Source organism: Xiphophorus maculatus, chromosome 6 (genome assembly GCF_002775205.1).
Source record: "Xiphophorus maculatus strain JP 163 A chromosome 6, X_maculatus-5.0-male, whole genome shotgun sequence".
NCBI lineage: Eukaryota > Metazoa > Chordata > Actinopteri > Cyprinodontiformes > Poeciliidae > Xiphophorus > Xiphophorus maculatus.
The window spans coordinates 24649564-24674459 of NC_036448.1; the positions used below are offsets into that span (position 1 = coordinate 24649564).

The 24896-nt window shown below is 37.6% G+C and overlaps 1 protein-coding gene across 2 annotated transcripts in view; it reads right to left on the minus strand.

Moving 5' to 3' along the window:
• Positions 1–24896, minus strand: part of LOC106700167 (kin of IRRE-like protein 1) — a 114894-nt gene that overhangs the window by 26474 nt on the left and 63524 nt on the right. For both annotated transcript variants that reach the window (XM_023335626.1, XM_023335625.1), the window contains exons 2-4: positions 14583–14732; positions 3232–3381; positions 1225–1382 (exon numbers count right to left, since the gene is read on the minus strand). In XM_023335626.1, the coding sequence (XP_023191394.1) occupies positions 1225–1382; positions 3232–3381; positions 14583–14732 (458 nt within the window). The remainder of the gene's footprint in view (positions 1–1224; positions 1383–3231; positions 3382–14582; positions 14733–24896) is intronic.

Sequence of the window (24896 nt, forward strand, 5' to 3'; positions counted from 1 at the left end):
GTACACATTTTCAAATACAGTTGGCTGAAGAAACTTATTACTGTATGTTTAACTCAACATTTATTAACCTTTCAGTTTTCATTAGCATCTGTTCTACCCAAATTATCCAGAGTTTAGCATTTATGAGATAAAACTTGATGAAAAAAAATCTATTTTGTGCAGTAGACCAGAGTTACAGCACCAGGAGGATGATTTTCTGACACATATTACCTTGTTTTGGGAATTTTCAAAAATAAAAATCTTCAAAAAGAAGTTGCAACTCTTCTCTCTAACAAGTTTAACTCCATTAAGTTTGAAACCTGAATATCAGAAGAAACCTCTTCATGTTCTTTACTGCTGCTCCCATTTACAAGTAGTTTTGTATATTTTTAGTGAATATCCTTCTTTAGACATAATTATTGTGGTACTAGAACCTTATTTGGTCAAAAGTAAGAGTGCAGAGTCATTGTTCACAATGAAATGATTGTGAAAACAAGCGATTGTTGTGCAAAATTTGACATCATTTTGCATTGTTAGACTGTATTGGTCCTGAAGACAGTCGGTTGGTCTAATTTAAGATTTCCTTATTAAAAAAACTGAATTTGAAAGTAAGCAGCTGTGTCAGAGGTGCAGTTTCATTCATTACTTTGTTAAAAGGTAACTGACTTGTTTTAAACGGCTTCACATTGTAACTTAGCAAAGAAGCTACGGGAATACTGAATTTTTTAGATTTGTAAATTATTATTATAATTGTTGTCATTATTATTATGTTGGATAATCATCATAATATTTATGAAGTAAAAAGTATCTGTCATTGAATTTGTATTTTATTTATAATTTATTCAAGATGCATGCTCCTATTTCTTTAAGTTCTCTCTCATTTCAACCAATGCACTGCAGCAAGAAACTGTGGCACAGTGATAATTTTACTCCTTTATATGTCTCCTTTAAAGGCATAAAGTTGTTCCTTTTATTGTCTCTGATTTGCATTTAGGAGGTTTCAGACCTTATTTTGCGAAACAAGTTCTGTGTCTGCTAAGATGTTGAATCTGGATTTTATTGTTGAGCAGATTGTGAGAATTACGCTTAGTGTAAGAATGTCTTTCTCAAAGCAATTTTGAAACATTTTGCATATATTTAAATGCTATAAACTGGTTTAGGTTTCTGGCTTTTCTTCTCAGTGCATGTGTGAGTGTTAATATGTTCATGCATTCAAGGGTGTGTGTGTTTGTGTGTGTGAGTCACCGTAGAGTGGTGTGCTCCCTCCACAGGGATGCCATTCTTGGTCCACTGGATGTGAGCTGCAGGCTTGGCCCCGCGGGTTACGCAGGTCAGGTTGAATGCAGTTCCAGCCATCAGCAGCAGCTCCGGCGTTCCCTCCACCACCGGATCCTCAGGGGGGACTGCAGGACAGACACACAAATCCATACTCTTGACTTTAACGCAAGGGCACTCAGGTTTAAAGAACAGCCACATCTGTACACACACACACACTCCAGTTTTTCCCCATAGGTCAAGGGAATATTGGCTCTTATAAGTTTCTTTCAAAAGAAGTTCACACTTTAGAAGTGGAATTTTTCTCACCAATCAAAAGCAAAGTGCAATGTCACCTTCTGAAAAGTCCAAAAGGGCTCTCGAGCGTTTTCCTCAGGAGAGTCTTTTCTGACTTTTAACCTTCTCGCTGATTTAATATCTCAAAATATTCTGGCAGCACTGAGCATGAACTCCACTTTGACCTTTTTAGTGAAACTCAAGACTTTTATGACCTTAAATATCATTGATACCTACATAAGAGAAGGGGTTCATCTTAAGGTTGATATTCTCTGATGGTAAAAAGACTCTACTTTCAGTCTATAATGAACTTGCAAGAATATAAAATGTAGCTGGACAGAATGAAGCAAGAAAATACGCATTATGTAAAAAAATAAACATGCAAAACCATATTTCTTTCAGCGATCCCAGTTTCAGGTTTGCAATGTATTTAACCACACAGTAATCTGATTGTTTTTAAAATTTATTTTAATAATTTGTTTTTTTCCTTTTAACATTTCTCTTTTCCTGCTGGAGCTGATGTCAATAGAATGACTCTGGTGGCAAAGTTTTTATGTGAAACCAGTAAAAAAGAAAAAAAAAGTGTAATTTATGAACACTCCTTAGACGTTTCTGATGACTGTGCGGTGAAACAACCCTCTGGGTAAAGTTTGAGGGCAGGACATTGTCTTTTACCAAGACATGGGCTGCAGTGACTCATTAATTACACAATACATTCCAGTGATTCACAGCTTGACTTGGAGTCTTACTAATAGACTTCAGCTTTTGTCAAGACCCTAATGTCTCAGAAGTGCTTTTTTTCCTTCTATATCTTATTATTTTTTTACTTGGCCTGTATTTATACAGGTTGTCTCATTGAGATCTCATCTATAAAACACATTTGGTAATAAAGCAAGTAAATTATAAACACAGCAACAAAACAAGTAATTGAGATCTGAATCAGTTAAATAAGCTAATAGTTCATTATATACCAAGATGTTACACTTTTTGTCCATCAATTAATGGAAGAATGAAAACTTTTTCATGTGGAACTATGCTGACCATGTTTAGGCTATTCATGGCTGTGCACATCTGCAGCGGCCTCTCTTGCTTCAGGAAAATCTGTTTATTTTTGGATCTATGTGCAGAGGTCTCTGATGGAGATAAGAATAACCTTTGGTGATGTAAGGAAGACATTAGACAGTTGGTTGTTTAGGAGGCTGCATGGCTATATTTGCTGAAGAGGAAGTTGATTGACTGACCAACTGAGGAAGCAGGGAATGTGGTGTGTCTGGTGTCAAAGCCTGGGAAGCTGACAAAAGTTGCTCTCCAACTTCATGAACTTAGAACTTTGCATTTAAAGTCTTGAAATGTAATAATTAATGATTAGGCTGCACTAATTGGAGCTCCTTCTCCTACAAGAAGATCTGTCTATGAGCACATACAGTCTAGAAGACTTTAGATCTGTGATATGATTCCAACAAGAGAAACACAGTTTAATATCTAAATACTGTCTTTGTGAGTGCAATGGTGCTAAGCTACATGCTTTAAAACAGTCATGGCCAACTATGACCCTCTTTTGTTTGATGCTTAGAGAAGACCCCAAAGTTTCATCACGTAAGCTAACTCAAATATAAAGCATTTCAAAGTTCCATAGAAGAAAAAGGATGATATAAAAAAACAGCAACTTGACCGTTGCTCTTACAGAAGCAGCTCACTTACTAAGTACGTTGAGCTTGGCTCTCCTGGAGCGCAGGGCGGCCTCCGTGGCCTGACACTCGTACAGGGAGTCATCTGACAGCTCAGCATGTGAGATCTCCAAATTGAACTGGCCTGTGTCCAGCGCCCGCAGCACGCGATACCTGGGCCAGGCTGCAAGAGACGCACAGCAACGATGCAATTAACAGAAATATCACAAATATTTTCCTCTGTGTGATGTTTTAGTTCACCCAAAATTGGCTCTGAAATCAACCATTTGAATGAGCCTAACAGGGCAGTATTATATATTTTTCACATAATTGCCATTCAGTAGCCATCTTATACCACAGTAACTATGCTACTTTCAGTTGCTATAAAAATGCTATATATACCAAATATGACCTTAAAGAAATTCAACTTTATAATTTAGCCTTGAAATTGGGACCCTGTCTCTTTAAAAACTCCTACTCTTTTTGAATCACCACCGTCAGGAAGTCATCACAACATGGCTCGTCTATTAACCCTTTCACAGTGTTTTTTTTACCAGTGTTGCACTGAGAAGTAGCTTGTCTGATGAGCTCAGCAGATGTGTAGTTCCACCACGTGTTTGCTCATTGCTGGCTAGTCTGAAGGAGCTGAGTGGGGGAGTTGCAGGGTAGAGGTGCTCTGTTGTTTGAAAACTGCAGCTCTGAGGAGGAGCTGCACCTCAAATGGCGCTAGGTTCCCTTTAAAGCGAACGATTGCCATGGCAGATTAAATTATTTTTCTAACATGCATGAAAGAATCATGGTAACACTACAGGAATGTTTTTGATGATGGAATAACATTATAACATGACTTTAAGCTCAAAAAAGTCAATTTCACATAATACTTCCTCTTTAAACCTAGAAGGAATCGGATTATGGTCAGAAATATGCAATATATAAGTAACATGTAAATAAAATGCATGGATTTATTTGACTGAAATATGAGCATTATCTGTGAATTTCAGACAAAACAAACTCTGTTAGGGGTAGACCAGTGTTGAAGATGAATTGTGTGAATCTCTCTTAGCAGTGCATATTTAATGGATATTGGACAACTCATGCCAAAGTTTGCAAAGACAAGATCCCTAGGTTTCAGGTAATTATAGTTACTTCAGCAGCAGTTGTGCTTGAAAATAGAACAAAATTAAAATACCATCAAATACCACTGATGTGTTTAACCTTTTGGGACGTTTAGAAATGTATATCTCTGTATCGACCCTGCCAGTGACACCGGCTTGAATTATGAAAGCTCAGATGTTTGCAAATTATTGAGCTGTGGCTCATCTTTGCAGGATTATGACACAACTATTTTATGAAAAAGGGTAATGAGACACCTTTTTTATCCAGGAGCTGAACTGTGCCAGAATGTTCAGAGTGTCAACCTTAGCTCTTTTATGAAGCAGCTTTGCTTCTGGTTGTTAAATTTCTAATAGTTACATTAATTAACATTCTTAATCATTAATTACTCCTCAAAAGTTCCTTCATTTTTTTAAGAGCAGACATGTCATGTATTAATCATCCATCACTATTCTTTTTTATTTTCTTTGAAATGTGCGAAAGACTACGCCTGCCTGCATTGTTTACAGCACAAGGCAAAAGATACAAGCTTTTCAGAAACAGATAAATGCTGAATCAAAATCTGTTTAGATGAATCAGAGGTGGCAAACAGAACCAGTAGGACGTGCCGTTATGTGGAAATGTCAATGCTTGTTATCGAACCACACTGGGAACATTGAGCGTTTACCTCAGATGTTTCATAGACTTCTTTTTGTTTTAACTGCACTGTCTGGAGATCAGAAATGTGCCTCCTTCGCACACATAAGATGGTAAAAACACACACACATTCACTAATATTAGATAAACATCTGCAGAAAGACGGATCAAACACAGTCGCATATACGAAAAGTGCCAAATCAATCCTTGTGTGATTTGAAAACTGCAAAACTACAGGCAGCGCTCTTCCAATTACAGCAGCACCCCCACTCCCCCTCCTTTATGTTTGAACCATCGCCTCTCACACAAAGACATAATTGAGCGTGACGTCCCACTAGGGGGCACTCATTGATCCTGCGTGCCCGATCCTCTCATGACATCATGGATTCAGGAGGGAGGGAGGCAGGTTGGGGTGCAGAGAGAGAAACAAGAAGGGTGGCATGTTGGGAGGGTGAGTTAAGGAGGAGGAGAAGGTGTGGGGGTGGGGGGTAGGGGTGGCAAAAGTATTAGTGGAGATTACATCACCCACTCCAGCATCTCGCAGCATAGCAACCACAGAGGTGAAAGCACCCCAGGGAGAAGGGGAAGAAGGAGCAGGAGGAAGAACAATAAACTGATACCACTGACGACTGCAGGTGGAGAACAGATGAGTGTGTGTTTTATAGGTATTCACTGAGTCTAAATGTGCACCTGTGCATTGATTATATGGGAATCTCTTCCAAATTAACGCATTTCATTTTTGTCTGCACAACTAAGTGCTGCTGAGCTGTTTAGCCTAATGAAAGGCACATGCGTGGGTGAGCTGCAGGTTTGAATTTGCAGCACAATGTATGCCTACACTTATCCAAAACAGCCACATTTAGCCATGCAGATCACATTTCCCAAAAACCCCCTTTACCCAACGTACATCACGCACCTGCGCCACTTCATTGGCTCATGATATATTCATTACACACTTAAATAAATTACAGACTTCCAATATGCTGGACATGTCGGTCAAGAGCACGACATAAACATAAATATCAGACGGGGGATGAAGGAAGGAATGGCAGCTGGGTCTGAAAAGTGGACAGGAGGCAGTGATGGACGGCTAAAAAGCAGACAAAGAGGACAACATGCTTATAAAGAGTGGTCTTCAGCAGGACAGTGTTGTGATGGGCTACAAGGACAAAAGGAGCATAAATGACCAACAGAGAGCAGGAGGAGAAACGGATGCGAGGAAAAGGAAGGAGAAGCAACAGAGGGAATCTGGGAAGCTGAAAGTGACGATGAGCGGCAGTAACAGAAAAAAGATCTGCTGACCTTTACTGAACCTGCGAGGTAAAATGAGTTGAGCACCAGATCGCCGTCACATGTTAAATCATCACAGTGTGACTCTGCGCATGCCGAGCTGGAGTGTTTGCTTGATAAGAGGCTAAAGACGTCCTTCTGTAACTCTGAGGCTGCAGGTTTGCAGAACGTAACAGTAAAATACTGTGCTAAATAGACTCGTAACCAATCCAAACAAATAAGCTCACAGCCAAAAACTGTTAGTAAAATTGATCAGATTTTCCAGATTTCCTAATAATGAAAAACAATGACCATTTGTAATGGAAGCAGAGTAAATAGCAGAGCGTGGTTTCGCTCGACAATATTTTGGTAAAGAGAGAAAGAAATTCATTTTAGCTCTTTGCTATGTGTTTTGCGCAAACAATTATAGATTTAAAAATTGTCTTAGACTGTTATGTAATGTCAAGAAAATCCGAGCTCATCCCACTTCCCCATGCTGGAGATTTTAGTTTAACAGTAATAATAAATAAAGTTATCTTTAAAATGAATCACTCAAGTGACATCAAGGCCCAACAGTAGACTTAAGTGTCAATAAAGTTAGTTTAACAGTAATAATAAATAAAGTTATCTTTAAAATGAATCACTCAAGTGATATCTAGGCCCAACAGTAGACTTAAGTGTCAATAAAATAAATCTGGTTGTGTGTGTTGTTTTTGTCTCATGCAAACTTTGCTTTAATTTTACTTTTTTCTATCTAATCATAAGAAATCATAGTCAGTCAGAGAGAGTCATTAAACAGGAAAAGCAGGTTTCCTGGAAAAAGAGGAAGTTTCCAGCCTGCAGATTTATAAAAAATAGCTGAGACTATTTCTTATTTTAAATCATGAAAGTTTTAAAGAATGAAATCTAAACATTTTGGTAATTTGATAAGATTCAAAGTAAAATACTTATATTAATATTGGTTTACTTGTAATAATATTTACACGAACATTTGTGGGAACACTTACAAGAAAAACAAGTAACTGTAACTTTGGCATCAAATAATTAGAATCATGTATTATTCTTGGTTTCTTTTCAGAAAAACATCTGTAATAACTCACATTAAGATTATAATAAGTATAATTAATAAGTTATGGTTATAAAATCATAAATGAATGATAAATCAGAGAAGCTGAAGAAAATAAATGTGATATAAGTTATGGTTATAAAATTATAAATGAATGCTAAATCAGAGAAGCTAAAGAAAATAAATGTGATATAAATGTGATTTTGACATTGAACTTGAAATGGTGTAAAAGGTGTAACTGCAATTAAACATCACTGATATGTTGGAGGTAGAGAGTAGGTGAAAGGTGAAAGGCAAGGAACTAACAGGAGAGCAGAGATGATCAACGCCTTATTTAGAGAGTAGGTGAAAGGTTGTGCAGGCAACGGACATAGGAGGTTGAGCAACCCTGAGACATTAGCACAGACATCAGGACATAATGTCTGTAAGACAGTGATGGATATGAGATCATCTGTCTAAGCAGACAGCCAATGAAACAAGCCCAGCAACAGTGCTAGCCAAAGAAACCCTATAAAAGGTGAGTGCAAAAGAGGAACCGTTCGTTGGATCCTCCGGGCAGCTTCGAGCCAAGATCGAGATGGACAAAGAACTCTGCAGCTGAAGAAGAGCCGGGGCCACGGAGCCGAAGACTGTCCGGCCATGGGGACCAACCCGTCAGCCCTACAACCTGTGGCTTCAAATCGCACTTCTCTCATCGGCTGGGTTCAGACCCCAAAGACAAAGATGAAGACAAAGGCAAAGACAAAGAAGAAGAACTGGTGCCTTCCTTCCTGCCAGCACCAAGTCCTGTGTGACCTCACCATCCATGCGGAGAAGAAGCTCATCAGACCTACAGAGATCCCTGCCTTCATCGATCGGCGTCTTCCTCCTGCTGCAACACCTTCTTCATCATCAGGCCAGGTCTGGGGTTCGAAACACCAAACTCCGTCCGTCTCTCTCAAAGGTTTCCTTTTTTAGTTCTTAGTGTCAGCAGTAGGGAAAGATAGACTAGATGACTGATTTTACTTATTTGATTATTTCTGCTACTGAATTAAGCTGTACTGACCCTTGCAAAAATGCCTTACTAATAAAATATTTAGCATAAAGAAAATCTAAAAGATGTTGTGGACATTCAGTTAATGAGTCACCTTAAAGTTCTTTGATGGTTGTAAAATAGCTGTGATGTTTGATTCTGGAGAGGAAAAAGTTTAAAATGTTTTATAGGTTGCTGGTAGCCCAAATTTAAAACAACATCCTTGGGACTCGCCCGAGTCACTAAAACCTACCTGGTTCAATAACAAATGCAAGTTGTAAAATAAGAGAACGAGCGACCGTTAACAGGTGTGCTCTGTGAAACTAGTTGGCTGTAGGCTGCTCAGTCTGGCTAATTCACAGAGGGAAGAAGGGTGAGACACCTGGATGTAGGCCGTTAAAAATCAGGTGAATCGTTTCTCGAAACCAGCTTAAACAGAGTTTACTTCAGTTCTGGACAGGGTAAATCCCGGCAGATTTAGGAAACTCAATTAACCCGTTAGATGGAGAGCTGGTAGCACATCTCCCCTCTCAGAAGAGGAAGCAGAGAGTGAGAGAGTAGAGACAGAAAGGAGGGGGGGGGTGTTGCGCAACAACAGTAATTATAACGGAGGAGAGAGTTTCATGCAGAAACACTGAGCTCAACAGAGAAGCAACAAGGGGATTCAGCAGCAACAGGATCACAGAAAGTTCCTTTATTTCATCCTTCTGAGCCTTCAACCTCTACCTGCCGTGGATTACGTAGGATTTGGAAATGTCGGCAGCCTGCTGGAAGATTTAGACACCGTAGAGTCATATTTTTAGTCTTGAACATATGCCAAGAGCCTGCTCATGTAGTTAGCAATTATACCTGAGTTAAATTGCTAACTGATCACTAAATAAAGTTGATAAAAACAGCCTCGCAATCAGAAATGTCCCCATCAAAAGTTTTGTTTAACTACAACAGAAAACTCTTATTTTATTGAGCAACATATGTTCTTTTACTTCATCTCTCACTCACATATGGTCTAAGGTTCCCTCTGCTTATTAATAATTCATGTATTGATAAACTGATACTGTACACTAAATATATGACACTAAACTGCAATACTAAGAAGTTAATGCCAAGTAGTTCTGCTGCCGGATTTAGTGAATACAAGAACTATTTTATCAATTGTTGTTGCGCAACACCCCCCCCCTCCTTTCTGTCTCTACTGTCTCACTCTCTGCTTCCTCTTCTGAGAGGGGAGATGTGCTACCAGCTCTCCATCTAACGGGTTAATTGAGTTTCCTAAATCTGCCGGGATTTACCCTGTCCAGAACTGAAGTAAACTCTGTTTAAGCTGGTTTCGAGAAACGATTCACCTGATTTTTAACGGCCTACATCCAGGTGTCTCACCCTTCTTCCCTCTGTGAATTAGCCAGACTGAGCAGCCTACAGCCAACTAGTTTCACAGAGCACACCTGTTAACGGTCGCTCGTTCTCTATTTTACAACTTGCATTTGTTATTGAACCAGGTAGGTTTTAGTGACTCGGGCGAGTCCCAAGGATGTTGTTTTAAATTTGGGCTACCAGCAACCTAAAAACATTTTAAACTTTTTCCTCTCCAGAATCAAACATCACAGCTATTTTACAACCATCAAAGAACTTTAAGGTGACTCATTAACTGAATGTCCACAACATCTTTTAGATTTTCTTTATGCTAAATATTTTATTAGTAAGGCATTTTTGCAAGGGTCAGTACAGCTTAATTCAGTAGCAGAAATAATCAAATAAGTAAAATCAATCATCTAGTCTATCTTTCCCTACTGCTGACACTGAAAACTAAAAAAGGAACCTTTGAGAGAGACGGACGGAGCCTGGCGCCTCGAACCCCAGACCTGGCACGACGACGAAGAAGGTGCTGCAGCAGGAGGAAGACGCCGATCGATGAAGGCCAGGATCTCCGCAGGTCTGATGATGAAGAAGGTGTTGCAGCAGGAGGAAGATGTTGATCGATGAAGGCAGGAATCTCTGTAGGTCTGATGAGCCTCCTCTCCGCATGGATGGTGAGGTCACACAGGACTTGGTGCTGGCAAGAAAAAAGGCACCAGTTCTTCTTCTTTGTCTTTGCCTTTGCCTTTGTCTTCATCTTTGTCTTTGGGGTCTGAACCCAGCCGATGAGAGAAGTGCGATTCGAAGCCACAGGTTGTGGGGCTGACGGGTTGGTCCCCATGGCCGGACAGTCTTCGGCTCCGTGGCCCCGGCTCTTCTTCAGCTGCAGAGTTCTTTGTCCATCTCGATCTTGGCTCGAAGCTGCCCGGAGGATCCAACGAACGGTTCCTCTTTTGCACTCACCTTTTATAGGGTTTCTTTGGCTAGCACTGTTGCTGGGCTTGTTTCATTGGCTGACTGCTGATCTCATATCCATCACTGTCTTACAGACATTATGTCCTGATGTCTGTGCTAATGTCTCAGAGTTGCTCAACCTCCTGTCCATTGCCTGCACAACCTTTCACCTACTCTCTAAATAAGGCGTTGATCATCTCTGCTCTCCTGTTAGTTCCTTGCCTTTCACCTTTCACCTACTCTCTACCTCCAACATATCAGTGATGTTTAATTGCAGTTACACCTTTTACACCATTTCAAGTTCAATGTCAAAATCACATTTATATCACTTTTATTTTCTTTAGCTTCTCTGATTTTAGCATTCATTTATAATTTTATAACCATAACTTATATCACATTTATTTTCTTCAGCTTCTCTGATTTATCATTCATTTATGATTTTATAACCATAACTTATTAATTATCCTTATTATAATCCTAATGTGAGTTATTACAGATGTTTTTCTGAAAAGAAACCAAAAGAATAATACATGATTCTAATTATTTACTACTAAAGTTACAGTTACTTGTTTTCCTTGTAAGTGTTCCCACAAATATAAGTGTAAGTATTATTACAAGTAAATCAATATTAATATAAGTATTTTACTTTGAATCTTATCAAATTATCAAAATGTTTAGATTTAATTCTTTAAACTTTCATGCTTTAAAATAAGAAATAGTCTCATCTATTTTTATGAATCTGCAGGCTGGAAACTTCCTCTTTTTCCAGGAAACCTGCTTTTCCTGTTTCATGACTCTCTCTGTCTGACTATGATTTCTTATGATTAGATAGAAAAAAGTAAAATTAAAGCAAAGTTTGCATGAGACAAAAACAACACACACAACCAGATTTATTTTATTGACACTTAAGTCTACTGTTGGGCCTAGATATCACTTGAGTGATTCATTTTAAAGATAACTTTATTTATTATTACTGTTAAACTAACTTTATTGACACTTAAGTCTACTGTTGGGCCTTGATGTCACTTGAGTGATTCATTTTAAAGATAACTTTATTTATTATTACTGTTAAACTAAAATCTCCAGCATGGGGAAGTGGGATGAGCTCGGATTTTCTTGACACAATATTTTGTTTCCTGAAAAGGTCAGAGTTCATGTCTATGATCAACACCTATCCTCCACCTCTATCTCAAAAAACCAAACCCTTTCCGTTCAATCTCTGCAACAGAGATGTCCAAACTTTTTAACATTTACGCCAAAATTGTTGAATTGAAACTTTCAATCAGATTTTTTTTAAAAAGCAAAATACAGAATAAAGTCGTTTTATTTTTGCTTTACCTGCAATAAATTAAACATGCATATTAAGAAATGTATACTTTCCTAAATTTTGGAGGTGGATTGTTTTTTCCTTTTCAGAAAACAAATCCTGAGGCTGAGCAACTGGATGCTTGCTGTACTTGGCCACGTTTAATGAATAGGTGTGTCACGTGTGCTTTTTGCGTAAAAGTCGCTAAATGTTTCTGACCTTATTTACAATTAAATTGCATTTAAAGCAGAAAGTAAAGTAAAAATACTTTTGTCTACCTGAAATTCTCAATTTGAAGAAGTTTTTAATTTGTCAGATACATTTTAGAACTCGGTATCACTCAAACTGTGATCGGGAACCACATGAATTCATCTCTAGTGTTATAAATGGCACTTTTAAGTAAAGCATGTTTAGGGCATATAGTCAAAGGTGATCCTTGGGCTGTGAAGGGTGATGATGGTCAAGGTCTTCATGTGAAGAGTTTTGTATGTGAACATCATACAGGAACTTCTTTCTCAGAAATCTTTCTTAGCTTACTTATGGACAGTGAGCGTTGTGCCCTTTTTTTGGCACTTTCCTGATCTCCCCGTAATTTGAAAAGTCATGTCAGCCAGAGCTACACTTCAGTGTCAGAGCCTTTACCGGCTCTGGGAGAATGTTATCCAGGCGCAGCACCTTGTCACTAAGGAGCTTCTTAACTTCCTCTGACGCTCTGCCTCTCCAGACAGAGGATGTGTTGGTGGGATACAGGAGTTCCTCAGAGTGCTCTCTTCACTGCCAGAAGATATCAGTCTGAATCAGCAGTTTATCTCCCTTGGTGAATGGAGCCTGGGTCAATACTTACTTTCCTTTCTTGAATTTCCTGACAGTTGAACAGAAAGCTACATTTGAACCACTTCAACTCCAGCTCAGACACCAACGTTCATTTGCAACGTTGGGAAACTCCCAAAGTATCCAGTAACAAGTAGATAATTGGTATTTTTAGTAGCTTGTGCTAAAGCACCGTGCAACAGTTTTCGACAGGTGTGAAAAAAGGCTGTAAACAAAGAATGCTTTCCAATATCCAAGTGTTAGTAATTCACACGAGTTAACAGAACAGCATGAAGGAACAGAGGAAAAATGTAAATAAAATCAACATTTGACTTTGATTTCCAAACAGGATCTTTGAGATAGATTTTGAAGAAACATATTTGCCGATCTATATTTAATCTCTCATCATGTAACACCAGACAGTCTAAACTTATAAAGATGAGCTAGGCAGTGATAGTGTTAGAAAAGCTGCAAAGAAAACCTAATTGATTTTTTGTCTGCATTTTTGGCACCAGGTGGATGAAACTGAAACACAGTGATAGACGAGGAAGGAGTGATCTGTTCTGTTGCACCGTGGAAATGTCAAAAATGACTAACTGTTAGCCGCTAACAATGCTATTGGCATCTACATCACCTTCCCATCAACTCCTGAAGACTAAAGGGTGATTTTATTGGTTTTTAATAAGTCTCGGCTGCAATTCATAATCTCTAGATGAAAATCAAACATATTGAACATTTTTACACTGAACAGGAATTTTTTAAAGCACAAATTGACACAAGAAAGGAGCATATTTACTGCTTATTTTGCATTAGCACTACTTTAAAGTTATAGAAGTGTAAAACGCGGAATAAATGTACAAGTGAAACTGAACTGATGTATTTACCCACTAAATGATGTGAAATCCTGACTCTATTACAAAAAAAACAATGAACAAGGGACAGTCTTCATTTTCCCCCAAGATATTGCTGAAGACATGTTATGTTTCATCATCATGTAGCCAGTGTTGATCAAAAAGAGAGACAAATGAATGCATTACTAAAAAATAAGCATTCCAACTAATGTATGATTCTTAGTTCATCGGAATATGTTTAAGTCTTGACGTAAGACGTATTCTTAATCATATTGCACTAAAGTGTTAAATATATACAGATAAGCCATTGTTCTGTTGAGATCTTAGGCTGTTTTTGAGCCAATTTTTATTTGACAACTGAATTTTTTCCAAAAATGCATCTTTAATTAAAATATCTACGTAACAGCAGATCGACAGTGCTATATAGTAAACCTTAGTAGCCAAAATCTTGTTCATGTAAATAACTGAGGTAAGTTCTTTTACTTTTTTCTGACCTCTAACTCATTAATTTTTCATGTCTGATCCCTTTGATCACCAGAGAGAGCTGCTTCTCTGTGTGGAAAAGGTTTGACCCCATAACTCCGACTTCTTTTGGTTTCATGTGACGCTCTCTCTTCCTCTGAACTGAAGGGTATTCTTCTGTTTCGCCCTCAATAAGCTGGTCCGGATGTGCGTGTCGGCTTAAAATGTAAATGCGAATGCGTGTCTGCTTTTATGAGCAGTGTGAGGGATTTTCTCTAATTCACCATGATACGGCGGACTCATTTTTGCCCAGATTGTCACTAGTGAGGATTTTTGAGCATTTAACTCTCTCCTGCATGCTACACCAATCACCTCTGTAAAAACTAAACTTTTCAACCATAACACCTTTTTGCCAGGTTTCTTTTTGCCCTAACTGAACCAAAACCACATCTAAATTAATTATCCTCTTTACTCCCCTTTGATCTTTGCAGCTGAATAAAGTAGGACCTTTTTTCCCTCCTCATTTTACACAGTTTCTTCCCCCTCCCTTTACCTCGAAGACCTTCTCCGATGCCCAAGGCCAAGCCGTCTTTGGTCCACTGAACGATGCCCGTGTAGTTGAAGACCACGCAGGACAGCACCACTCGTTCTCCCAGCACCACTGACTGGTCGGCCGGCTCCTGGGAGAATCGCACACAGTACACTGCAACAGAAGGACAAAGAGGGAAATCAATTTTAGGATCTGTTCATTGCATCTTGGCCATGAGCTGCCATCCTTTATTATGCCGTATCGAGCGACACACAGCCTCTCTAATCTTATTGACTCATGTCTGTCTATAAGATGGCAGCTGGAGTAATTTATTGTGTGCTCTTATTGAGTATATGGTGTATTTATAGTCTGATTTTAGTATTTGTTTTTATCACGAGGGCATTTCAATATAAATCCTGTCTGAGTAGAGTCACTGTGTCTTCCAGAAGTATTTATTCTCCTTTAGATTTTCTACATTTTGTAATGTTACAACCAAAAACTTTAGTGCATTTTCTTGGGATATTATGAGTTATGGAGAGGTTTAATATAGAGCTGAAAGAATTAATTGTGATTAATTAATTGTGTTTTGTTTTAATGTGTTGGTTTATCGGATAAATTGTCAATAAAATGGACATTTATAGTTGTAACATAAAAAAAATGTGAGCAAATCAAAGAAGTATGAATTCTGTTGCTGGGAACTGTATGTCCACATGAATACTATATCAGCCAAGGGGAAGGATACACAGGGATTTAGAGATTTTACTTTATAAAATCCTATTAATCATTTCAATATTTTGGCTGCGCTCAAAGCTCAGTTCCTTAAATTCCCATATTTGTCATTCCTCGGTGCCTTCTGCCGCTGCTTTGTCTCCTTCTTGCCTTCTTTCCAAGGTTTTCCTTGGACTTCTCTGAGGCTCAAATTTGTGTGTTGGACTGTGTGCATCTGTGTATTGGTGTGTAAGCCAGCTCTTGTGCTGCAGGAACATCATTGCCGAGCTGTGATACAGCTTTTTTCATCACACAGTACAAAGGATTTTGCTTACATACACACATTTCCTGCAGCAAAATAAGCCTTTTGGCAATTGCTGCACCACTAAAAGACACAGATATAAAAACTACAAGTGTAGCACTGGCAGCCATTAACGCTCTCACATAAAAAGAAAGTGTTAGGTGAAGAGGCGAGGCACGAAGGGAGGCAGCGTTTTCAGCTGTTTGCATCATCAGGTAAAATTGTTTCATATTCTGGAGGAAAGTCTCGCAAGAAGCCACGTTAATTAAGGCGGAGAGAAAGAGAGAGAGAGAGAGAGAGTGGTGGCTACCTCAGATTACAAATGCACACGCACGTGAAAGGGCTCATGCATGCACACTCAGGCACAAGCGGCGATCAATCACATCAAATGTATGCACTTGTGAACATTAACACACACACATCTCATCGACTCACTCCTGACAAAGAGAATACAGGCGTATGTATTCGGTCTTGCATGCATACACACACAGGGTGCACCCACACACACACACTTCCACACCGTAGGTGTTTGTCTTCCCGTGGGCTATTCTGTTCTTGGATCATGGTTAAAACAATCCTATTAGCTAATTAAGGCAAAAAACTGGTTAATAAAGCAGGGCGTGGATCTGAGGGACGCATCTCTGCGGGATTCAACCACAAAGGTGCACACAACAGAGAGATTTCCTGATTTGTCAGGAGGATTACACATGTTGTGTTATTTGTGTGAATAGCTCCTTTACAGAAGGGGCTGGGATCTCCAGACTTCTCACAAGGAGGGCTTTGATGTTACTTTGTCTTTGCTTCTGATTTCAGAGGACAACTGCAGCGACCGCCTGCTGGTATCTGTGTTTTTATTTAAAATTTAGGGAAAAATCTGGTTTAAAGCACTTCCTTGTTATTAAGTAAGGCTGCTTGGCTTTGGTTAAAATTAAGCTCATGAAAGAAATTTCAGAGTTTCCCTTGTGCATACATGCTCTCATTCAGGATAACTTTTTATTGCAACATTAGAATAAAAATTTTATCTGTAATGATTAAATACTGAAATAATTCTAAGATAAATTCCTATTAGGAATTTCACATATTTGTTCTTTTTGGGAGCCATTCCAATTAAAACGTCCCAAAAAATTTGGTTATAGGTGAAATAAATCCCATCAGCAACTCAAAATCATAACATAGTATGAGTATAGTGGTTTATGTACATTTAAGCCCAACTTTTATCATATATCCGGCAGATTTATGTTTGATGTCATCATTTAATTGGATCAATATGTTTCTTCTGAGTGAAAGTAATATTAACATGTTGGAGTTATGCAGCCCTTAAATCTGATAAAGAATCTTGAGGAAGTTAAAGACTAGGGTGATGGGAAGGAGGCCTTCCAACCTCACTGCCAAAGATAAATCATAGAAGTACCAGTGGGTAAAACTTGATGCTGCGGTTTTACACATATTTTACAGAGCTGTAGTGAAAGGTTTAATTTTATTTAAAAAAACACATTAACACTAGCTGCATTTCCATTACAAATGTGCGCAGAACTTTGATGTTCCGCAAATGTAGAAAAAAGACAATTTTGCAATTGCAGTGTCTTTTCCACCAGTAGTAACATCGTGTTGTTGATCACATGACTTGTATGATGCAAAACAAGTATTTCCATTGCACTTTAACTACATATACAAATGGCAATACGGCCGAAAAAAAATGGTTTGTGTTTCCATTAAGTGACTTTATTATATTATATTGATCATATAATTTATTAATTATATGATCAATGGAAATGCAGCTACTGACAATGATGCAAACTGTGGCAGAAATAATGGCTTTTAGTTTGCTTAACATGAAAATGATCACATTTAAAACAAGTCCTAATGAATGGTAAAATGATTACAAAAAATAGAGAAAATATTGTAGTATATAAATTGTACTTCAATATAATTTATCAAGGTAAATTATCAAGTTCACACATACTGTATATCTATATTAAATGTATGGCAATCTTTACTGTTATGATGTGACGCAGTCACCTTCAGTAGCATTAAGTGTTTCGAAGCATTTTCCATTTCATTCAGTCACTCAGCTTGATGAAGTTTGAGCTGTTTGCTCTGCACAGATCAGATCTCACTCTGGAATGCTGGTGGGATTTCTCAAACAAACATTTTTACTGAACTACAGTAAAATCCAAAATTCACTTGAAAGCAAATTGAGTGCTTAGAGTTACTGTTGCTCAGGAATAGGTTCTCTATGTTTGGACAGATGTGAAATTTAGAGTTTTGGTTCATTTAAAATTGATCCTTTCATTCTCACTGTTGGCTTGATGTTACAGCATAGACCCAATGTTTAACAATGAAGAAAAGTTTCTTTTATTTTCTGGAGGCCCTTCCAGACCTGCCACACACAGTGTTTTGTTCCTGATGGTGTCATAAACATTAACATACGAAATAGACCGCATTACCCTTACAGGACCTAATCTATACAGTTTTTGTGACCTTCTGTACTGTCACACACCTTCTGTTGGGTGATCTTTGTTAACCCAAGAGTTTAGGGTGAGGAGAGGGTTGATAACGGTTTTAAGTTCCTTTCAGATGTACACAGTCTGTCAGACAGTGCTTCAGTAGAGTCTCAACTTTTCCATAACTTTCCAGAGTTCTCTGTTCTCTTCATCACCATTTATAAAGTGTGAATACAATTGTTCACAATCATTTTAAGGCAGATATTTAGCCACTGGGTTGGATTCAAATATGGAACCTGGAAAAATCCAAAAATGGAAGCAGGAAAGGAAAAAAAAAATAAAATGGATGGATAAAAGGGAACGAAGTCTTAGACAATAGGAAAGGGAATAAGTTTGGAAAAAAACAGTTTCCTTATTTTTTCTTTCCTTTTTCTTTCCCCGCTTATCGAGAAGACGGAGATGAATGAATATAATTCCAGGATTTTGAAAGCTGTCAACTTCTTGTTCGACTGAGGCTCTGGGCAAAGCTAAATGTCTAAATATAAACCCTAAAATATTGTGAAGAGATATGTTTTGATAGATGTCACTTCTTTGATAAATTCCCTTGCAGTCATACTTTTGTGAACCACAAATCCATAGTAAATTTAGAAAAACCACAAATGATATATTTCTAACATTTGATCAACTAGTTTCGCTTTACTGTTAGAACTTGTGTGAATACCAACACTATATGTTTACATGACAACATATTGCATCCTGAAATCTACTGTATGTCAAATATTGATAAATTTTTATGTCATTGTTCTTGAAAAAAAAATCAAAGACAAACATAATAGATCAGACAAAACAATGAAAAGTAAAGCTGTTCCCCTTGGAGAAGAAGAAGAAGCTGCTGGGAAGTGATATCCTGCTGACATGAGTGATTTACATGTGGGTCATGTTCTGCATGATTTATGCAAAATTAACAGCTATTACAAGCACAGGCTTTCTTCTGCGTGTAGAACTCTGCTCTCAACAACAAGTTTTCTCCTGGGATACACCTCTGTGAGTTTACAGTTTCTCTGAGCGAGAGAAGAGAAATAAAAAAAAGTAGGAGAAGGAGGAACATTTTTCTGTTATTGTGTCGTGATATTTAATGGTAAATGTGTGTGTGGGAGTATTTTTGGGTGCATTTTTGTGAATGTGGGCATGTCGTGTGTGGCCTGTCAGCCTGAAGCGGCTACTCAGAGCGCAGAGGAGAAAGCCACACTGACAGAGAACAGAGATGTAATTAACCCTACGGGAAACCCACCCTACTTGTCCCCCCATCCCAAATACACACGCGCACACTCCCCCTAATATCTTCTCCTCTTCCTCTTCTCTTGTTTCAGACTACTCTCTTCTTCTTACTGCTTGGTCTTTGTTGCATTGTAGGTTTACAGTCAACAGTACATATCCTTAAATGTGTTCACTGCTTAAAATCATGTACAATTTGTTACATTACAATGACAAGCTTAAGTGTATTTTATTGGGAGTTTGTGCATCTGGCTTTTACAAAATAACATACTTAAAAATGACTGTATATTTCTTTTGCTACTTTTGAATCTCGTTTTGCTCAAATTTGGATGATTTAATCGAACCGTCGTTTCGTGTTTCTTTACTACTCCAGCTCTCGTTTCATCACAGCTGTCTCTGCCACTCGGCCGTCTCTTTTAGCCACATCTTTTCCATCGTTTCCATCCCAGCATCATCACCCGGGGGGATAATGTTCTCCTCCTCTCACACTCTCATCATATAATGACCCACTGGTACAATAGATGGAGCTTCACAATAAAAACCAGGGATGCCTAATCATATTATCCTCTATAATCACTTTTATTCATTTTGGTCTTTTTTCTCCTCAGGCAAAGCTTTGGTGACATCTGGTACTCTCAAACCATTCAAATCACTTAAGAAGAAAGTATATGTAATAGTAAAATCTTAGAACAACATTAAATATGAGGCATAGTATTAATATTCAGATGGAAGAGATGTACTTAAAATCTTTGATAAAATCCAGGAATTAAAGCTTAAAGAGACATTTACAGATTAGTGAAAAATTTAAGAACAAATGACTCATTTTTGTAAAGCCAACAAATTCTGTCAAACTACGGCTATTAATTCCAACTTAATTAGTAAGTAAATGTCCAGCTGAGTAACAAAACCATATTTAGTGATAATCACTGGATAATCGAAACTATGAGTGGAACAAAGCAAGTAGTAAATAAAGAGAAATCTACAGTAAACTGGCATATCTTAAAATGTTTTCTGTCACTTAATGTTAAGCATTTATTGACAGCTTAAGCCTATTAAGTAAATGTTTGTTAAAAGTACTGACAACTTTGCCCACAAAATGTTTGAAACTTACAAGAATTTTAATTCTGCGTTCAAGGCTTTTCTTAGACACTTCCTTCTTTACAATAATCAGTTATTAATTTTGTATTTTTTCTCAGCTTTGAATTTTTTTAGATGTTTGACTGCATTAAGGAAACAAGAATACAGTTTAAGGGTCAGACAATGTTGATAGCGCTAAGTCAAACTAGCATTTGTAGTATGCAAATTACACTCTAAACCTAAGAGTTGATTAAAAAGACATATCAAGGCCTTTTAGGAATTGACACTATATACTATAAGGATTTAAATTTCAATCTGTTTTGATATCAAACAGTGTGTATTTTCCTTCCACTTTAATTTGTGGGGCAACAATGGAAGAGACAAAAGGTTGTTAATAATAAGCTCCTATTATTTTGAACTGTATATTGCAAAATGTAGTCGCTCACTTGACTTCACACATAATGCCACTGAATGACTTTGCTTTTGGGTTTAATATGATTGGAGCTACAACAGCTTCAACTCTTCTGGAAAGATTTTAGGGTTTTGATTTGAGTTTATGGGAATTTGTTACTAATCTTTCAGATGTGCCTTTGTGAGATCAGACACTGATGTTGGCTGAAAAGGCTTTGCATGCAGTTTCCTTTCTCTTCCATCCCAAATAAGTTTCATTGGGTTGAGCTCTGGACTCTGTGAAGGCCAGTCAAGTCCTTCCACATCAAACTTCCTCCTCTATGTTTTTGTAGACTTTTTTTGTGTAATGGTGCGAAGCCACATTGCAACAGAAAGAAATTATCCCAAAAATGTAGGCATGTTAAAACTTTCTAAAACATTTTAGTATGAAACTAAGGATCCTTCTGCAAAAAAAAAAAAACAGTCTCACCCGTAATACCCCTTCCACCAAACTTTACACTTGGCAAAACACAGCCAGACAAATGCCATTATTAAGGTAACTGCTAAACCCAGATGTTTCCATCACCATTTGTAAGTTAATCTGAAGTCAACATAAAGTTTTGTAGCTATTGATGCTGCAGAAAACTGTGGACTCACTTATTTAACACTTATGTATGATGCTGCTACTGTGCTGCTACTGTGCATGTGGCGTGCTAACTAATAGTTAGCACGCCACATGCTAACATTCTAGCCATCAGTCATCAGAACTACATTCAGACAAAAACTTCCTTATAAACTTCCAATTTGGTAACATTCAAGTAAGTAAAGTTTAACCTTTTGAGATTGCATTTGGTAATTTACTGGCAAGTGAGCGACTGAGCGTATGTAACATGTATAGGCTGTGTCACGATGACGGCTCATTTACCATAAAAACAGCTGAGGAGTCAGTGCACAAGCAAAATGTCTTGTTTGTCATTTTCCTGCTAAACCTTTGCCTGATCTTTGAAACAGCATCTGCCCACTTCTTCCAAAATAACAGCTACCAGTGACTTCTGCAACTGTTTTTTGATCTGGTACTGCCTGTACTGAACAGTCAATAAAGAGCAGGCTAAATTCAAATAAGGCGAGAAAGTCTTACAGTTTTTTGACCAACCATTTTATCTCCCTTTGGAAATATAATGCCAGTTTTTATTTTTGCGCTGATGGGCAAAAAGTACCATTAAGAAAATCCCTCAAGCCATGTTTTCTATTATTGTTGGTCACTATTTTATGAGGGTTTTAACATCACCTCTGAGATGTCATCTTGCATGTAACTATATGTATTGTAGTGAGATCACATCTTAGAAAGAAAAGTGACATCAATCAGATACTTGCTATGTGAATAAAAAGATTTGATTGGACTAGAATAGGAAGTTGCATTTCATGCAAATCGAATCCAAAGCTCTCGTCGCTTCTGGAATTCAAGACACTCCAGTCATGACTGATTGTACCTTATGGCTTGTCTCTCTCCCAATATGCCACTTGTCGCTCTCTTGTGAATGCTGAGGTGTTATCTTTCAGGTGAATGTCTATTTTACAAGCACTTCACACATTTTCAGTAAAATCAAGGATGTGAGAGGAAAAGCGAAAAAATAAAGCAGCAAAGTGCAAATGAAGTGCGACTCTCAGAATTTCTTTCCCTAGCTAATCGTGGTTAAGAAAAATAACTGTCACAGTAAAAATCACCATTGATAACTCTCTTATTAAGCATAAACTTTAATGCAATAACTGCTGGAATTCAAGTTGATATGTAAAGCAACATAATTGCGAGGAGTTCAAGTACTCTCTCCTATCCTCATATTAGACAAGAGAATGCAATATCTGTTTCCTCACGGTACAACTTTAATATGGCCGCCTGAGGCTAAACAGAACTTTCTGGAAGTGAAGCAACGTTATGTGAAAATGAGCAGTCGGCTTGTAATATTTGTAACCCCAAACTACAGCCATTTGAACCCTGGAGCGTTAATTCTTTGAATCCCCATCCCAAACGCAGCCGCGCTGACCCTTTCCCTGTATTCATGGTGCAGCTCTGCCTCTGGGCTGCAGCGCGCTCCCATTTCAACCATCATTCTCAGGCTGGAGAGGGCATGCCATCTCCATGTGGGCTCATAAGAACATTGTCTGTGTTTACACGCATGCCTGCACGCATATCTGCTGCTCTTTGTGCTCTGTATGCCAAGTGAATATTTTTGCTATTTCGAAAATGGCAGCAAAGGGCAAAACCTGGATAGGAGCAAAAATAGGTGTCCCTCTGAGCTCGATGGAATTATTATGACAAAATTTCAAAGTAAAATGTCAAAAAATATTCAGAGGTTTTGTGAACTTTGTGATTTACAGTAGCACTTAAGAAACCTAATTCAGATAAGGCAAAAGAAAAGAAATTACATGTCTTTAACTACTCTTCTTGTTTACATTTGTCTTTTTGTTATGTATTTTTTAAATTAAATAGTAGGCTACATTCTAAAATTGCCAATAACTTCTAAATTCATTGATTAGCTGATTTCTAAGATTCAGGTTTTGTAAAAACAGTGACAGTAATTTGTTTAGTTTTCCAATCTTTGAGTTTTCATTAGTCATTTAAATTAGGAACCAAAAAACAAAATTATTTAAAATTGTTTTACATTTTCTTTAGCACCTTATGTCAAGGTATATAAGCGTGATTATCATTGTTAGCATTACGAAATAGTCAAAGGTTTCCAACATTTTCAAGTCCAGCTTCTTCTAAGTCAGAGGGTAGATGTTTTAAAAATAATTACAACTAAAGGTACTAAGTGAAGTTCAATCAAGTGTGACATCCTGTACAGTTTACTACTTTTATAACCTAAATAATTTGAATATAAAATCAACCAAAACTGTAAAACAACAAAATGGCGAAGGAGGAAATGTACAACATCTACCAGACTTCAGCTAACTCTGTTGATGTAGCAGCCTGAAGAAACAGCTACCATGCCTTTGTAGAAAATATATATTTCTAACTAGGATTTTATTCCTCTGATTTTATTCTTAAACACATCGAAAATACTATAAATAGAAAAAAATGTTGGTTTTCCTACAGCAACATCTACCAAAATGAAGAGTATTTTTTCTTAGAATGACGTGACATAAAGACCAGATTTTCAGCTGAATATGTAATACAGAAATCAGCCTTTATGTAGCTGTTTTTTCACAGTGAATGTCATTAAATTGGTATTAAAACTCAATTTCTGTTAGGAAAACCCCGGGTTAGTTAGATCACATTCATATATTTACAATTTCTATATCATTTTCCCCTTTAAATGGGAGTCTTTTTTGCACAATTTCCTCAGAAATTATGACAAACTCATATTTTTTATAATAATTGTTCATTATGTGGTTTTTCTGATTGTATGCGACTGAAATAAATAAAATTTTCAGATTAACTGTGCAGTCTTATTCAGTACACAATTATGGGAATAAAAATATTACTCAAAAATCTGAAACTGCCAGGACAGGGTTGAAGAAAACCCGATTTCAGAAACACATACATATTTCTTTCCTCAAAAGTAACGCTCAGTGAATGTTTACCACTTTGATGCCTATTCATACTTATTCTATAAGCTGACAAAGACAAGCCGATTAAGAGGCTTTATGAAAATAATATTAAAAATTCAAATAAGCATCTAAATGAAGCTTGCAAATGAAAGTTGTTCACTAACTTCCACCATGCACAATTTTATTTTCTGTGTCCGAATGTCCTCTGCTGCATCAGAGGAAAATGTCAAAAACAAAGGACTGTCATGAGAGAATGTCACAGAATGACAGCCGAGACAGGAGAGATGAATTATTGAAGTGAAATCAGACGTGTACGTGCGAGGAAAGTTCAAAAGCATGTTTCTGTCATGACTTTTTTTTGACTGTATCCATCCTGTTTAAATAGATATATTTGAAATTCATTCTGAAACACTTAAAAACAAACTTTTGTCTACATCACAAAGCCAAGTGTCACTCCAGTCCTTCAATCGCAGAGGTCAGCATCTAACAACCAATAACTGCATCTTTCCTGCAGTGCAAAGTTCACTTCTGCTTGTTTATTTGATGCTTTGGAAATATAATTCATGCAACATTTATGCCTCCAAAGCACCCGGC